This window comes from Muscardinus avellanarius (assembly GCF_963383645.1).
Source record: "Muscardinus avellanarius genome assembly, chromosome: 11".
Lineage (NCBI taxonomy): Eukaryota > Metazoa > Chordata > Mammalia > Rodentia > Gliridae > Muscardinus > Muscardinus avellanarius.
Window position 1 is genome coordinate 72,027,433 of NC_137797.1, and position 16,707 is coordinate 72,044,139.

Genomic DNA, 16,707 nt, shown 5'->3' on the forward strand with positions numbered 1-16,707 from the left:
TCTTAACTCTTTATGGCACATCTAATCTAAGACCTCCTCTTTTTTTCTTCCCCCCAGATCCTCTTCCTCCTCCACTCTCACCCATTATCCCAGCTGCGGCCCCACCAGCTCTGTCTCCTTTGGGGGAGTTAGAGTACCCCTTTGGTGCCAAAGGGGACAGTGACTCTGAGTCGCCATTGGCTGCCCCCATCCTAGAGACGCCTATCAGCCCTCCGCCAGAAGCGAACTGCACTGACCCTGAGCCTGTGCCCCCGATGATCCTTCCTCCATCTCCAAACTCCCCAGTGGGACCTGCTTCTCCCATCCTGATGGAACCCCTTCCCCCGAGGTGTTCTCCACTCCTTCAGCATCCTTTGCCTCCCCCAAACTCCCCTCCTTCCCAGGGCTCTCCACCTGCTCTGCCACTGTCCATCCCCTCGCCTTTGAGTCCCATGGAGAAGGCAACGGAGGTCTTGGAGGAGCCTGAGGTGCATGAGATGGAGACTGAGAAAGGGCCGGAACTTGAGTGTCCGGCCTTGGAACCTAGTGCCACCAGTCCTCTTCCCTCTCCCATGGGGGACCTTTCCTGTCCTGCCCCCAGCCCTGCCCCAGCCCTAGATGACTTCTCTGGCTTGGGGGAAGACATAGCCCCTCTGGATGTAACTGATGTTTCTGGTTCACAGCCAGAGGCTGGCCAGACTCCTGGAAGTTTGGCTAGTGAACCTAAAGGTTCCCCTGTGCTCCTGGACCCCGAGGAGCTGGCCCCTGTGACCCCTATGGAGGTCTATGGTCCTGAATGCAAGCAGGCAGGGCAGGGCTCACCCCGTGAAGAACAGGAGGAGCCCCGTGCACCAGCAGGCCCCACACCACCCACTCTCATCAAATCTGACATCGTTAATGAGATCTCTAATCTGAGCCAGGGCGATGCCAGTGCCAGTTTTCCTGGCTCAGAGCCCCTGCTGGGCTCTCCTGACCCTGAGGGGGGCGGTTCCCTGTCCATGGAGCTGGGGGTATCTACAGATGTTAGTCCAGCCCGAGATGAGGGCTCCCTGCGGCTCTGTACCGACTCTCTGCCAGAGACTGATGACTCACTATTGTGTGATGCTGGGACAGCTATCAGCGGAGGCAAAGCTGAGGGGGACAAGGGGCGGCGGCGCAGCTCCCCAGCCCGTTCCCGAATCAAACAGGTGAGGGGCTATCCAGCCACTGTACATGGTCATGGTCATGGTCATGCTACTGTCGGAGGTACAGTCTTGTGCCACTGATACCTTCATACTTGGTTTGCTGAATCCTATACTTGCAGAGATCTTTTAGTCAGTCTAACTTCATCTTTTACTAAGAATACTACACATAGAAAGGGCAACTGATTTACACAGGTTTATTGTCATTTTTTAATAGAATTAGGACCCAGAAGCTTGGGTCTCTCAAGTCTCTATTTTTTTCTCCTTGTACCATGTTGGCCACTCTTTCTTTGGAGAGGGTAATAGGTTGAGACAGAGGCACCTGCTTGTTAATATTTGGGAGCTTTTTTCCCTTCTCTGAGTGGGACTACTGGGCTTTATTACTAGTCAAACTTTGTCCATTTATCTCCTTTTTTCCCTCCAAGCCTGTGGACCCAACACACTAGTCCTCAACTTTCTTCTATAATTGTCCTCTTCCTCCACTCAGGGTCGCAGCAGTAGTTTCCCAGGAAGACGGCGGCCTCGGGGAGGAGCACATGGAGGACGTGGGAGAGGACGGGCCCGGCTCAAATCAACAACTTCTTCCATTGAGACTCTGGTAGTAAGGAGAGGCCTCCTATCCTCCAAGCATGCTTCACATAGCCTCTTCATAATTAAGCACCCGTGAGCTGGGCATAGTGATGCATGCCTGTAATTCTAGTACTTGAGAGTCTGAGACAGGAGGATTGAAGGTTTGAGGACAGCCTCAGCAAGTAGTGAGACTCAGAAACCTAACAAGACCCTATTGCAAAACAAAAAATAAAAAAGGGCTGGAGGTATAGCTTGGAGGTAGAATGCCCCTGCGTTTAATCCCCAGTAACACATACGCGCGCGCACACACACACACACACACACACACACACACACAAAATCAGTACCCTTTGTATCCTGTCAGTACCCTGGATGCTAGTCTGCCTGCCTGCTAGCCTAGGAACTGTTTAGCTAAGTCTGTCCTCCTGTCCACTTGGTCCTCATGCTTATCTTAAACCATTGCTGAGGTCCAGTTTGGGAGTTGGGATATTCTGCCTCTTGGTCCTGGCATCTGTCCTTCATCTTCGCTAGAGGTTCACAGCTACTTCCCCAGTGCCAAAGAGGGAAACAGCTTAGTTGGGGCTGGCATATCTTTCTCATGTTCCACAACTTTCTTCTTATAAGGTGGCTGATATCGATAGCTCTCCCAGCAAGGAAGAGGAGGAAGAAGATGACGACACCATGCAAAATACTGTGGTTCTCTTCTCCAACACAGACAAATTTGTTCTAATGCAGGTACTGTATTTGGCAGTCCCATCCTCAGCAACAAGAGCTGGCATACTGGGGTGTGTGTGTGTGTGTGTGTGTATAGGAGGGTTAGATGGAAAACCAGGGGTGTGTGTGTGTTTGTGTGTGTGTTGATAGGAGGGTTAGATGGGGGAAAACCAGGGACCTACTTCTGGTGTATATCGTGTAGCAGTGTAAAAAACAGAGATGGTCTTTGCCCTTTTGAAGCTTATAGTCAAGAGAGCTTGTATATATGTTCTTACTTGAATAATTTTTTTCTTTAAATTTTTATTGTGGTACTGGGGATCGAATCCAGGGGTGTTCTATCTTTAGGGTGTTCTGTACTCCTCAGCCCTGTTTTATTCTTGTTTTGAAGTGGGTTCTTGATAAGTTGCCGAGGACCTTGCTAACTTGGTGAGGCTGCCCTTGAACCTGTGATCTTCCTGTCTCAGTCTCCTAAGTACTGGGATTACAGGCATGTCCCACCATACCTGGCTCATCTGAATGATCTTAAAGTGGACAGATTTTTGTTACATATGTGACTCTTACCCACTCTTTACCCTGTCTTACATTTTAGTAATTTCTTCTTACCTTTACTCATCAGGCTTTATAAACTCAAGTTACTTCATTAGGCGAGTGAGGCATCCTAGGGAGGTGCAGTTCCTATGAGTTGAGTAGGAGAGGCTGGATCCCATGGTGGCCCTGTGTCTTAATGCTGTGGGATGGCCTTCTGACTTCCGGGCTCCGTGCTATTGGGTTAATGTTCTAATTGTTGGCAGGGACTGGGTAGAATGAGGAGACCTGGTTGGACATTCAAGTTTCTTTTTCCCCAGGACATGTGTGTGGTGTGTGGCAGCTTTGGCCGGGGAGCAGAGGGCCACCTCCTGGCCTGTTCGCAGTGCTCTCAGTGCTATCACCCTTATTGCGTCAACAGCAAGGTGAGTTCAGGGCCCAAGAGACTGGGCTGGGCAACAGAGTCAGTTCTTTCTTTACCCTAACCCTCACTCCTGGCCACATTACTACTTACGTGACCATTGCTCTGGAAGTCATTCTTCAGTCACCACTGGCTACCAAACTCTCCTTGGGGAAACTTAAACTGTCTTTACAGTTTGTGGTGGACCCATTATAAAAATAATGATAAGTTTACTAGTAGAAAATGTGGTATATTTTGGAATTAGAATATAAAATCAAATAAATACATATCCACAAAGAGAAAGCAATGTATTTGACCTAAGCATGATCAGTTGTTTTGGAGGTCTCAATAATATTAATCTATTACTTAATTTATTGCTAAAATTCACTAACTGTATTAGTAATAGGTTGTAAATGTTCAAGAAAAATTGGGGGAGATACAACACAAATCTGTGCATGATCTTTCCTGGGACTTGGCTAGTGAAAGATTCCTACTCCTCTTGTCATAGTAAGGCAGAGGTTGGTAAGGCTGTTCTCTGACTGGCAGAGATCCCTGGAGCCTATTTAAGCCACTCTTTTGGGGGTGTGGGTACTTTATATAAGCTTTCCTGTGCTCACTGGAGGTCTGCCCTGTGCACTGGAGTTCTCCAGCACCACCCATATAAGTCCCCCTCTCTTCCCTCACCCTGAGGAATCCCTGTCTTTTGCACCAGATCACCAAGGTTATGCTGCTAAAGGGCTGGCGTTGTGTGGAGTGTATCGTGTGTGAGGTGTGTGGCCAGGCCTCCGACCCTTCACGCCTGCTGCTCTGTGATGACTGTGATATTAGCTACCACACATACTGCCTGGACCCCCCACTGCTCACTGTGCCCAAGGGTGGCTGGAAATGCAAGTGGTAAGGAGACCTGGGGTCTTCTAAGGAGTCTGGGGCCTGAGAGGATAGGGCAGTTGCATTTTAGATGTTAGTGTGGATATGGTGGTGAATCATGACAGAGGAGGCGTGTAGGAAACCAGGCTGCATATTTGGCTCTCAGTGGGGGTGCCTCTAGGTGCCTTGGGTAAGTTGGGTCTCTGCCCCTGCCAGGTGTGTGTCGTGTATGCAGTGTGGGGCCGCCTCACCTGGCTTCCACTGTGAATGGCAGAATAGCTATACACATTGTGGGCCCTGTGCCAGCCTGGTCACCTGCCCTATCTGTCATGCTCCATACGTGGAAGAGGACTTGCTAATCCAGTGCCGCCATTGTGAACGGTGAGAGCATCCCTTTCCCTTGCGTGGGCCCACTTCCCGGGTGTCGGCCTGGCATTGCCTGCAGTCTCATCACCACCACCCCCCCCCCCCCGGTCTCTGTTCTCCCAGGTGGATGCATGCTGGCTGCGAGAGCCTCTTCACAGAGGATGATGTGGAGCAGGCGGCTGATGAGGGCTTTGACTGTGTGTCCTGCCAGCCCTACGTGGTAAAGCCTGTGGGTGAGTATCAGGTGCTGGGAGGGCAAGGAGGAAGCAAGGTAAGGGTGTCTTGCATTAGGATGGCACACCAAGCTGCCTTGGTTTGTCCTTCCCTCCACAGCACCTGTTGCCCCTCCAGAGTTAGTGCCTATGAAAGTGAAGGAGCCAGGTGAGTCACAGAAATTTTGCATGTCAAAGCCAGATTAGCCTTTAGATACCATATAGTCTAGTTCCAGTCCCCCAAATTTATCTCATTTTTAGAGTATGCAAGTAGACCCAGGGAGGTTGAATGGCCTGCCCAAGGTCACCTCATAAGTTAGTAGCCAAGTTATGACTAGAAGTGAGGCCTCCAGTTTCTCATACTTCCCACCAGGCAGAATGGCCTCTTTATTGCCAGAATTTCATCTCCAGAGAGAAGAGCTCTTTCTTCTTCTTCAGTGAAGGGGACTGAGGCCATCTCCTATCATGATATGGAGACTACTGGCATTTGGGTCAGTGTGTGTCAGCATTTAGCAAGTAGGAATCCTCATAGGCCCCGACAGCTATAGAATCTGTTTGGTGAACCTACGGTTAATCCTTAGCAAAGTCAGGCTTCTGCAGTAGCTGTCCCCTCTCTGAATCCCTCAGGTCACTGATGGAGACCCAGGCCTCAACCATTACTCTTGGCAGCCTGTGTTCCCCAGCCTTCAGACCCTAGGCTGGGCTTTCATCTCTTTTGTCTTAGCTGGGGACCTTGGTTGAAACTTGGGAGTTTTGGTTTCCCTGGAGCCTGTGTCCATGAGTCACATGCTCTTCCCTCTTGTACAGAGCCTCAGTACTTCCGCTTTGAGGGTGTGTGGCTGACAGAAACTGGCATGGCTGTGCTGCGCAACCTGACCCTGTCACCACTGCACAAGCGGCGCCAGCGCCGAGGACGGCTGGGCCTCCCAGGCGAGGCAGGACTAGAGGGTTCGGAACCCTCTGATGCTCTTGGCCCCGATGACAAGAAGGATGGGGACCTGGACACCGATGAGCTGCTCAAGGGTGAAGGTTGGCCTGGGAGATCTCTGGGAGAGGCAATATAGGGGAGTACTCATGGGAGTTGGATATTGGGAGAGGGCCACTTCCAGGCCCCCTCCAGCAGGATGGAGGCAGGATACCCTCGAGGCAGGATGACAAAGGTCATAAGGCCTGTGCCTCTCTGATCTGCCTCCATCTCTTCTGACACCATATGCAGGTAGCATAGAGCACATGGAGTGTGAAGTTAAACTGGAGGGCCCCACCAGCCCTGATGTGGAGCCTGGCAAAGAGGACACTGAAGAAAGCAAAAAACGCAAGCGTAAACCCTATCGGCCTGGTAAGGTCCTGGCGTGGAGAGGCGGGTGGTGAGGGCAGCTCTCCAGGTCCCCAGTAGCTTCTCATCCTCAGCTTCGCCTCCTCATAGGCATTGGTGGTTTCATGGTGCGACAGCGGAAATCTCACACACGTGTGAAAAAGGGGCCTGCTGCACAGGCGGAGGTGTTGAGTGGGGATGGGCAGCCCGACGAGGGTGAGACGGGTGAGGGCACCAGTGGGGCTTGGGAGAAGGTGGGGGTTGTGGCACCCACAGGGCAATACTTGGGACACCTGGGCTGGGGACTCACTGCAGGGGCCAAGAGGAGGGCAGACCTAGCTGGCATTAGGGGAGAGAATAGGCAGAAAGTGTCATCTGGCCAAGTTGGGCACAGCATGCCAGTGCCCCCAGAGAGCCTGAGCCTCCCATTCTGTCCACAGTGATACCTGTTGATCTACCTGCAGAAGGTCCTACAGAACAGAGCCTTGCAGATGGGGATGAGAAAAAGAAGCAGCAACGGCGAGGGCGCAAGAAGAGCAAACTAGAGGACATGTTTCCTGCTTACCTGCAGGTGAGTCTCCAATTCTGAAGTGTGGGGGAGGTATCTACCCACAGGATATCAAGAAGCTGTTTCTCCTGACTCCCTCCCACAGGAAGCATTCTTTGGGAAGGAGCTCCTGGACCTGAGCCGGAAGGCCCTTTTTGCAGTAGGGGTGGGCCGGCCAAGCTTTGGACTAGGAACCCCAAAAGCCCGGGGAGATGGAGGCTCAGATAGGAAGGAGCTCCCCACCTCGCAGAAAGGTTGGTTACGTGGAAGTGAAGTGGTTTAATGGGATCTAACTTGCCTTTTGCCTAGAAACTGGCAAGGCTGTTTGCCAGGGGAGAGAGATTCTCCAGGAGTTAAGGGTGAGCCAAGGTCCCTGGCTTGTGGAACTGGGGACCCATTCTGGGCATCAGATGTAGGGCATCTCTCATTAGAGTGGGGACTGTTGGCTTGCAGGAGATGAAGGTCCAGATGTTGCAGATGAAGAATCTCGTGGCCCTGAAAGCATGGCAGATATACCAGGTAAGGGCTGCTGCAGGGACTTTGTGCGCGCGCGCGCTCTCTCTCTCTCTCTCTCTCTCTCTCTCTCTCTCTCTCTCTTTGTGGTACTGGGGGTTCCTGGAAACCCTTCTACCTCTGGGCTACACTGCCAGACCTATTTTATATTTTTTTATTTGGAAACAGGGTCTCTTAAGCCAGCAAAGCTGGCTCCAAACTAGCGTGATCCTCCTGTCTCCACCTCCCAAGTGCGGGGATTACAAGCTTGCGCTATCACCCCTGGCTCTTTTTTTTTTTTTTTTTTTTTTTTTTTATGGTACTGGGGATAGAACCCAGGAACAGTCTACCTCCAAGCTATAACTCCAGCCCTATTTTATTTTTATTTTGAAACAGGGTCTCATATGTTTGTGAAAATCTCACTACTTGGTGAGGGTGTCCTCAAACCTGTGATTCCCCCGTCAGTCTCCCAAGTATTAGGATTACAAGCATGTGCCACCATGCCTGGCAACTTTGTCCTCTCTTGGCTTTGCCTCTATCAAATGGCTCTGTCCTTGAGCACTCTCAGGGTTGGGGGCTGGAAACTGTTTCTTGCCACTCTGTGGTTCAGGGTAGCCAGTAGGATACCTCCCTCCCTCCATGGCCTTGGCTGATGGGTTTCTGGTTGTAATTGCAGGATCTGAGGATGGGGCTGTAAAGGCATCCCCAGTGCCCAGTGACCCTGAGAAGCCAGGCACCCCAGGTGAAGGGATGCTTAGCTCTGACTTAGACAGGATTTCTACAGAAGGTAAGGCATATAAGGATCTTCTCTATGCATTTTCCCATGGGTGCTCCATGAGAAAAGGAGAAGTCTTACTGTGGAACTGGTCTGGTGGGAAGTCCTGGGCACCTTCCCTGGCCATGACCATATGTAGACCTGTGGTATCACCCAAACCTCTCAGTCTTCCTCAGCAGTGTTCTCACTCTACCACAGAACTGCCCAAGATGGAGTCCAAGGACCTGCAGCAACTCTTTAAGGATGTCCTGGGTTCCGAACGAGAGCAGAATCTGGGCTGTGGAACCCCCAGCCTAGAAGGCAGCCGTACACCACTGCAGAGGCCCTTTCTCCAAGGTAATACAGAGGGAAGAGTCATTCAAAGACTGCTACAGCCAAGTTTATCCTCAGGGTAGGCTAGTTGCTGCCTTTTCTCTAATCCTATCCCTCTCATAGGTGGACTCCCTTTGGGTAATCTCCCCTCCAGCAGCCCAATGGACTCCTACCCAGGCCTCTGCCAGTCTCCATTCTTGGATTCTAGGTTGGTATCTATGCTTAACGTTGGTGGGCAGTCCCTGTTGTCTTTTCCCTCCAACTGGGTCCATGCCTTCCCTTCCTTTGACACCTGGGCCACTGTAGCAATACTTCCTCTCACATCTCAGATTCGTGTTAATGGCCCTTCCCTGTTGGGGCAGGGCAGTGGCTTGGGGCGCTGGGCAGTTTGTCTGGGGTGGGTCTTGGCTCCACTGCCCCCTGTGACTCTCTGCCCCTGCGCCCCAGGGAGCGCGGGGGCTTCTTTAGCCCAGAACCTGGTGAGCCAGACAGCCCTTGGACAGGCTCTGGGGGCACCACGCCTTCCACCCCCACCACTCCCACCACAGAGGGTGAGGGCGACGGACTCTCCTACAACCAGCGGAGTCTGCAGCGCTGGGAGAAAGATGAGGAGTTGGGCCAGCTCTCCACCATCTCACCTGTGCTCTATGCCAACATTAACTTTCCTAATCTCAAGCAAGATTACCCAGGTACCTATGGAGAGAGGGCAAGGGAAACAACTTGGCAGCTGGGCAGATGGAGGGTCAGCTGCCCTTCTCTAACCCAATTCCTCTGCCCTCCAGATTGGTCTAGCCGTTGCAAACAAATCATGAAGCTCTGGAGAAAGGTTCCAGCTGCTGACAAAGCCCCCTACCTGGTGAGACAGAAAGAAGCATGGGCCAGCCTGGGAATTGAGATAGAGGGAGGTGTCTCTGGGACGTTCACCTCAGCTCCTGCTTCCCCCACCCCTAAAGCAACTGGGCTGGGAGGGATGAGCTTCTGGGGAGGGTGTGTGAATGACATTACAAAGGATGGGGAACGGCTTGAGACTGAGTGCTAGGCCCTATGTTGTGTTCTATGTCCCTCAGCAAAAGGCCAAAGATAACCGGGCAGCTCATCGCATCAACAAGGTGCAGAAGGTGAGTGGGGCGGGACGAAGCCCAGTCATCCAAGTCTGAAAGGAGGATAGTTCCTCTGGGGTGGGAGAGTTGGGGCCTGCGCGCAGCAGCCTAACTGCTCTGTGCTGGTCTCCCCTGTAGCAGGCTGAGAGCCAGATCAACAAGCAGACCAAGGTGGGCGACATAGCCCGTAAGACTGATCGGCCGGCCCTCCATCTCCGCATTCCCCCCCAGCCAGGGGCACTGGGCAGTCCGCCCCCTGCTGTGGCCCCCACCATTTTCATTGGCAGTCCCACCACCCCCGCTGGCTTGTCTACCTCTGCGGACGGGTTCCTGAAGCCACCAGCGGGCACAGTGCCCGGCCCCGACTCGCCCGGTGAGCTCTTCCTCAAGCTCCCGTCCCAGGTGCCCGCCCAAGTGCCTTCGCAGGACCCCTTTGGACTGGCCCCCGCCTACGCCCTGGAGCCCCGCTTCCCTGCGGCACCACCTACCTATCCTCCCTATCCGAGTCCAACTGGGGCTCCTGCTCAGCCCCCAGTGTTGGGCACCTCATCTCGTCCTGGGACTGGCCAGCCGGGAGAATTCCATACTACACCACCGGGCACTCCACGACACCAGCCCTCCACACCTGACCCCTTCCTCAAACCCCGCTGTCCCTCACTGGACAACCTGGCTGTGCCTGAGAGCCCAGGGGTAGTGGGAGGCAAGGCTTCCGAGCCCCTGCTCTCACCTCCACCTTTTGGAGAGTCCCGGAAGGCCCTAGAGGTGAAGAAGGAAGAACTTGGGGCATCTTCTCCTAGCTATGGGCCCCCAAACCTGGGCTTTGTTGACTCACCCTCCTCAGGCCCCCACTTGGGTGGCATGGAGTTGAAGGCACCTGATGTCTTCAAAGCCCCTTTGACCCCTCGGGCATCTCAGGTAGAGCCCCAGAGCCCGGGCCTGGGCCTACGGCCCCAGGACCCACCTCCTGCCCAGGCTTTGGCCCCTTCTCCTCCCAGTCACCCTGACGTCTTTCGTCCTGGTCCCTACCCCGACCCCTATGCCCAACCCCCATTGACTCCTCGACCCCAGCCCCCACCCCCTGAGAGCTGCTGTGCTCTGCCCCCTCGCTCACTGCCCTCTGACCCTTTTTCCCGAGTGCCAGCCAGTCCTCAGTCCCAGTCCAGCTCCCAGTCCCCGTTGACTCCCCGTCCTCTGTCTGCTGAGGCTTTTTGCCCATCCCCCGTTACCCCTCGCTTTCAATCCCCTGACCCTTATTCTCGTCCACCCTCACGCCCTCAGTCCCGTGACCCATTTGCCCCCTTGCATAAGCCACCCCGAACCCAGCCCCCTGAAGTTGCCTTTAAGGCTGGGCCTCTAGCCCACACTCCGCTGGGGGCTGGGGGCTTCCCAGCAGCCCTGCCCTCGGGGCCAGCAGGTGAGCTTCATGCCAAGGTCCCAAGTGGACAGCCCCCAAATTTTGCCCGCTCCCCTGGGACAGGTGCATTTGTGGGCACTCCCTCTCCTATGCGTTTCACTTTCCCTCAGGCGATAGGGGAGCCTTCCTTAAAGGCCCCTGTCCCTCAGCCTGGTCTCCCTCCACCCCATGGGATCAACAGCCATTTTGGGCCTGGCCCCACCTTGGGCAAGCCTCAAAGCACAAACTACGCAGTAGCCACGGGGAACTTCCACCCTTCGGGCAGCCCCCTGGGGCCCAGCAGCGGGTCCACAGGAGAGGGCTATGGGCTGTCCCCGCTACGCCCAGCGTCAGTTCTGCCACCACCTGCACCCGACGGATCCCTCCCCTACCTGTCCCATGGAGCCTCACAGCGGGCAGGCATCACTTCTCCAATAGAAAAGAGAGAAGACCCAGGATCTGCAATGAGTAGTTCTTTGGCAGCACCAGAACTCCCAGGTACTCAGGACCCAGGCATGTCTAGCCTCAGCCAGACAGAGCTGGAGAAGCAACGGCAGGTGAGTGGACACTCTGGAGCTGAGCTTTCTCCCATTCCTCTGTTGTCTCTGTGTCAGCCCCATGATTGGAATAGAATGAGTTTACTCTTCATTTTCTGCACAGCGCCAGAGACTCCGGGAGCTGCTGATTCGGCAGCAGATACAGCGCAACACCCTGCGGCAGGAGAAGGAAACAGCTGCAGCGGCTGCAGGCGCAGTGGGGCCCCCAGGCAGCTGGGGTGCTGAGCCTAGCAGCCCTGCCTTTGAGCAGCTTAGTCGAGGCCAGACCCCCTTCACTGGGACCCAGGTAGATAGAGAGGCCCGCAAGGGGTGGTAGGGCCAGGATGCTGAAGGTGGCTCTACTTACTTTTTCTCTCTTTTTCAGGACAAGAGCAGCCTCATGGGGTTACCCCCAGGCAAGCTGGGTGGCCCTATCCTAGGGCCAGGGGCCTTCCCCAGTGATGACCGACTGTCCCGGCCACCTCCACCAGCCACACCTTCCACTATGGATGTGAATAGCAGGTGAGGCTCCAGGCAGTTCCCTGGGGGTACGCCAAGGAATAGATTTTGTCACCATTGTATGCTCCCTCTGGTTTTTCTTTTCTCACCAATCCTTTCCAGTATCACTTACTCTTCATTCTTTCCCTCTCACTGCTTTCTTTTTTTTTTTTTTTTTTTTGTACTAGGGATTAAATTTAGCATTCTACCTCCAAGGTGTACCCCTAGCCCTATTTTATTTATTTATTTTGGCTTTACTTACTTATTTGTTTTTGGTGGGTTTGTGTGTGTGTGTGTGTGTGTGTGTGTGTGTGTGGTACTGGGGGTTGAACCCAGCAGCATTCTACTTCTGGGCTATAACCCCCAGCCCTATTTTTTATTCTTTATTTTGAAACAAGGTCTCACTAAGTATGGAGGGCCTCACTGAGTAGCTGAGGTTGGCTGCGAACCTGTGATCTTCTGTCTCAGCCTCCCAAGTAGTGGGATTACAGGTGTGCGCCACAACACCCAGCCTATTTGCTTTGTGTGTGTGTGTGTGTGTGTGTTTGCTACTGAGGATGGAACCCAGGGGCATTCTACCATTGAGCTACACCACCAGCCCTGTTTTTTATTCTTTTTTTTCTTTTGCGGGTCTGGGGGTAGAACCCAGAGGCATTTGACCTCTGGGCTACACCCCCCTGCCCTATTTTTTATTCTTTATTTTGAAACAGGGCCTCACTAAGTAGCTGAGGTTATCCACGAACTGCGATCCTCTGGTCTCAGCCTCCCGAATGCTGGGATTACAAGCGTGTACCACCACGCCTGGCTCCCCTGCCCTATTTTAAATTATTTATTTTGAAACGGGGTCTCACTAAGTTGCAGAGGGTCTCACTAAGTAACTGAGGCTGTCCACGAACCGTGATCCTCCAGTCTCAGCCTCCTGAATGCTGGGGCTACAAGCATGCACCACCACACCGGCTTTATTCTTTATTTTGAAACAGGGTCTCACTGAGTAGCAGAGGGCTTCACTAAGTAGCTGAGATTGTCCTTGAACCATGATCCTCTTGTCTCAGTTTCCCAAATGCTGGGATAACAAGCGTGTGCCACCACGCCCAGCTTCCTATTTACTTATTTTTGAAATAGGGTCTCTCTAGGTTGAAGAGCATCTCATTACTTGCTGAGGCTGTCCTCAAACCTGGGATCCTCGTATCTCAGCCTCCCAGGTACTGAGAGTTTTGGTACCGGGGATAGAACCCAGGGGCATTCTACCTCTGAGGTAAACTCCCAGTCCGATTTTTTAGTCTTTTTATTTTTTGAAACAGGGTCTCAACTGAGTTACAAAGGGCCTTGCTAAGTAGCTGAGGCTGTCCGAGAACCAAGATCCTCTGGTCTCTGCCTCCCGAATGCTGGAATTACAATCATGCGCCACCACACTCCGTTTCACTGCTTTAATTCTGTTCTAGCTCTCCATTTTGATTGCATCTCACTGACTATTGCATTATTCTTCCAGGCAATTGGTAGGAGGCTCCCAGGCTTTCTATCAACGAGCGCCCTATCCTGGGTCCCTGCCCTTACAACAGCAACAGCAGCAGCAACTATGGCAACAACAGCATCAGCAGCAACAGGCAACAGCAGCAACCTCCATGCGACTTGCCATGTCTACTCGCTTTCCATCAACTCCTGAACTTGGCCGCCAAGCACTAGGTTCCCCCTTGGCAGGAATTCCCACCCGTCTGCCAGTCCCTGCTGAGCCAGTGCCTGGTCCAGCTGGTCCTCCCCAGTTCATTGAGTTGAGGCACAATGTACAGAAAGGACTAGGACCTGGAGGGGCTCCATTTCCTGGTCAGGGTCCTCCTCAGAGGCCCCGTTTCTACCCTGTAAGTGAGGAACCCCACCGACTTGCTCCTGAAGGGCTTCGGGGCTTGGCGGTATCTGGCCTTCCCCCACAGAAACCCTCAGCCCCGCCAGCCCCTGAATTAAACAATAGTCTCCATCCAACACCCCATACTAAGGGGCCAGCCCTGCCAACTGGCTTAGAACTGGTCAGCCGGCCCCCTTCGAGCACTGAGCTTGGCCGCGCCCCTCCTCTCTCGCTGGAAACTGGGAAGTTACCCTGTGAGGATTCTGAGCTGGATGATGACTTTGATGCCCACAAAGCCTTAGAGGATGATGAAGAGCTTGCTCACCTGGGTCTGGGTGTGGACGTCGCCAAGGGTGATGATGAGCTGGGCACTCTGGAAAACTTGGAGACTAATGATCCCCACCTGGATGACCTACTCAACGGAGATGAATTTGACCTGCTGGCATATACTGACCCTGAACTGGACACTGGGGATAAGAAGGACATCTTTAATGAGCACCTCCGGCTGGTGGAGTCTGCAAATGAAAAGGCTGAGCGGGAGGCCCTGCTGCGGGGAGTTGAGCCAGGACCCTTGGGCCCTGAGGAGCGCCCTACTCCTGCTGCTGATGCATCAGAGCCCCGCCTGGCATCTGTGCTCCCTGAGGTGAAGCCTAAGGTGGAAGAAGGTGGGCGCCACCCTTCCCCTTGCCAGTTCACCATTACTGCACCCAAAGCAGAGCCAGCACCTGCTACCACTTCCCTTGGTCTTGGGCTCAAGCCAGGACAGAGCATGATGGGTACCCGGGACACCCGTATGGGCACAGGACCATTTTCCAGCAGTGGGCATACAACTGAGAAGGGACCCTTTGGGGCCACTGGAGGACCACCAGCTCACCTGCTGACCCCTAGCCCACTGAGTGGCCCAGGAGGATCCTCCCTGCTGGAAAAGTTTGAGCTAGAGAGTGGGGCCCTGACTTTGCCTGGAGGACACACAGCATCTGGGGATGAGCTGGACAAAATGGAGAGCTCACTGGTAGCCAGTGAGTTGCCTCTACTCATTGAGGATCTGTTGGAGCATGAAAAGAAGGAGCTACAGAAGAAGCAGCAGCTCTCAGTGCAGCAGCAGCCTACGCAGCAGCAGCAGCAGTCTGCGCAGCAGCAGCAGCAGCAGCAACAGCAGCAGCAGTCTGCGCAGCAGCAGCAGCAGCAGCAGCAGCAGCAGCAGCAGCAGCAGCAGCAACAACATTCCCTAATGTCCACACCAGGCCCTGCTCAGGCTATGCCTTTGCCACATGAGGGCTCTTCTGCTTTGGCTGGGCCCCAACAGCAGCTTGCCCTGGGTCTTGGGGCTGCCAGACAGCCAGGCTTGGGCCAACCACTGATGCCCACCCAGCCACCAGCTCATGCCCTTCAGCAGCGCCTGACCTCATCTATGGCCATGGTCTCCAACCAAGGGCATATGCTAAGTGGGCAGCATGGGGGGCAGGCAGGCTTGGTACCCCAGCAGAGCCCACAACCAGTGCTAGCACAGAAACCAATGGGCACAATGCCACCTTCCATGTGCATGAAGCCCCAGCAACTGGCGATGCAGCAGCAGCTGGCTAACAGCTTCTTCCCAGACACAGGTAACCTTAGCTTCTGGCTGGTTGAGTTACTTATGTGTGATCATTATTATCACCAAATGGGCCCTGAGGCTCATGACCTAAAATAAGCCCTAGTTAAGGGAGATTGGACATAGGGCTTTGGCTGAATATTAGTGGGGTAGGCAGAAGCACTGTAGCTTTTGTGTGTGTGTGTGTGTGTGTGTGTGTGTGTTTGGGCGGGGGGTCTAGAGATGGAACCCAGAGGCATTTGACCTCTGAGCTATACCCCCTGTCCTGTTTTTTATTTTTTAAATTTTTTTTGGTGGTACTGGGGGTGGAACCCAGAGGCCTTCTACCTCTGGGCTATACTCCTAGAACTGTTTTATATTTTTACTTGGAAACAGGTCTCACTAAGTTGCTGAGAGCCCCACTAAGTAGCTGAGGCTGGCTTCGAACCTGTGTGATCCTCTTGTCTCTGTCCCAAGCGGAGATTACAAGCGTGTGCCACCACGCTCGGCTTCTTTATTTTGAAACAGGGTCTCACTAAGTTGTGAAGGGCCTCACTAAGTAGCTGAGGCTGTCTGCGAACCATGATCCTCTGGTCTCAGCCTCCCGAATGCTGGGATTACAAACATGTGCCTCCACACCCGGCTGCACTGTAGCTTTTGAAAAGAAAGGAGTAAGCAGTTCTTGACATATAGCAGTTCAGATGTCTGTAAGAATGAATAAATAAATAGCCAGGCGTGGTGGCACTTGCTTGTAATCCCAGCATTTGGGAGACTGAAAAAGGAGGATCTGGATTCATGGCCAGCCTCAGCTAATGAGGCCTTTTGCAACTCAGTGAGACCTTGTTTCAAAATAAATAATTAAAAAAAAAAATAGAGCCGGGCGTGGTGGCGCACACTTGTAATCCCTACGCTTGGGAGGCTTAGACAGGAGGATTGCACAGGTTCGAAGCCAGCCTCCACTACTTAGTGAGGCTCTCAGGAACTTAGTGAGACCCTGTTTCCAAATAAAATATAAAATAGGTCTGGGAGTATAACCCAGAGGTAGAAAGCCCCTCGGTTCCACCCCAGTACCACAAAAAAGAAAAAAGAAGAGGCGCAATTTAGAGGAAAACCTCACTTATAGCAGCACTTACTGAGTACTATTTGCTAAGCATAGTATGTTAAGTGCTTTACACTCATTGTCTAATCTCATCATAACAGTCTCATTAAGTAGGCACTATTGCCTTTGATTACAGAAGAGGCATAAAGTTAAAAGTAACTTGTCCACGGAGTGTATTGGTGCATGCGTATAATCCCAGGTACTTAGGGGCTGAGACAGGAGGATTGCAGATTCCACACCAGCTTCAGCAATTTAGCAAGAGCGTGTGTCAAAATAAAAAATATAAAGCCTGAGGTTGTAGCATTCTATCAGTGCCTCTGGGTTCAATCCCAAGCACCAAAAAAAAAAAAAAAAAAAAAAGTAAATGTCCAAGATTATACAGCAATTAGCAGAGCTAGATTTGAACTCTAGGACTCCTC

General features: G+C 53.0%; 1 protein-coding gene across 1 annotated transcript in view; it reads left to right on the plus strand.

Annotated features, from left to right (window-relative positions):
• Window positions 1-16,707, plus strand: part of KMT2D (lysine methyltransferase 2D) — a gene marked incomplete at both ends in the record, with an annotated part of 42,590 nt that overhangs the window by 4,670 nt on the left and 21,213 nt on the right. Inside the window, 25 exons of the mRNA XM_080704901.1 lie at window positions 58-1,166; window positions 1,648-1,761; window positions 2,355-2,465; window positions 3,290-3,394; window positions 4,082-4,263; window positions 4,453-4,617; window positions 4,726-4,835; window positions 4,936-4,983; window positions 5,622-5,843; window positions 6,031-6,150; window positions 6,238-6,342; window positions 6,567-6,697; window positions 6,780-6,927; window positions 7,127-7,192; window positions 7,842-7,952; window positions 8,139-8,276; window positions 8,376-8,460; window positions 8,700-8,941; window positions 9,035-9,108; window positions 9,320-9,370; window positions 9,491-11,302; window positions 11,406-11,588; window positions 11,667-11,803; window positions 13,269-14,712; window positions 14,926-15,223. Coding sequence (XP_080561027.1) covers window positions 58-1,166; window positions 1,648-1,761; window positions 2,355-2,465; window positions 3,290-3,394; window positions 4,082-4,263; window positions 4,453-4,617; window positions 4,726-4,835; window positions 4,936-4,983; window positions 5,622-5,843; window positions 6,031-6,150; window positions 6,238-6,342; window positions 6,567-6,697; window positions 6,780-6,927; window positions 7,127-7,192; window positions 7,842-7,952; window positions 8,139-8,276; window positions 8,376-8,460; window positions 8,700-8,941; window positions 9,035-9,108; window positions 9,320-9,370; window positions 9,491-11,302; window positions 11,406-11,588; window positions 11,667-11,803; window positions 13,269-14,712; window positions 14,926-15,223 — 7,311 coding nt within the window. The remainder of the gene's footprint in view (window positions 1-57; window positions 1,167-1,647; window positions 1,762-2,354; window positions 2,466-3,289; window positions 3,395-4,081; window positions 4,264-4,452; window positions 4,618-4,725; window positions 4,836-4,935; window positions 4,984-5,621; window positions 5,844-6,030; window positions 6,151-6,237; window positions 6,343-6,566; window positions 6,698-6,779; window positions 6,928-7,126; window positions 7,193-7,841; window positions 7,953-8,138; window positions 8,277-8,375; window positions 8,461-8,699; window positions 8,942-9,034; window positions 9,109-9,319; window positions 9,371-9,490; window positions 11,303-11,405; window positions 11,589-11,666; window positions 11,804-13,268; window positions 14,713-14,925; window positions 15,224-16,707) is intronic.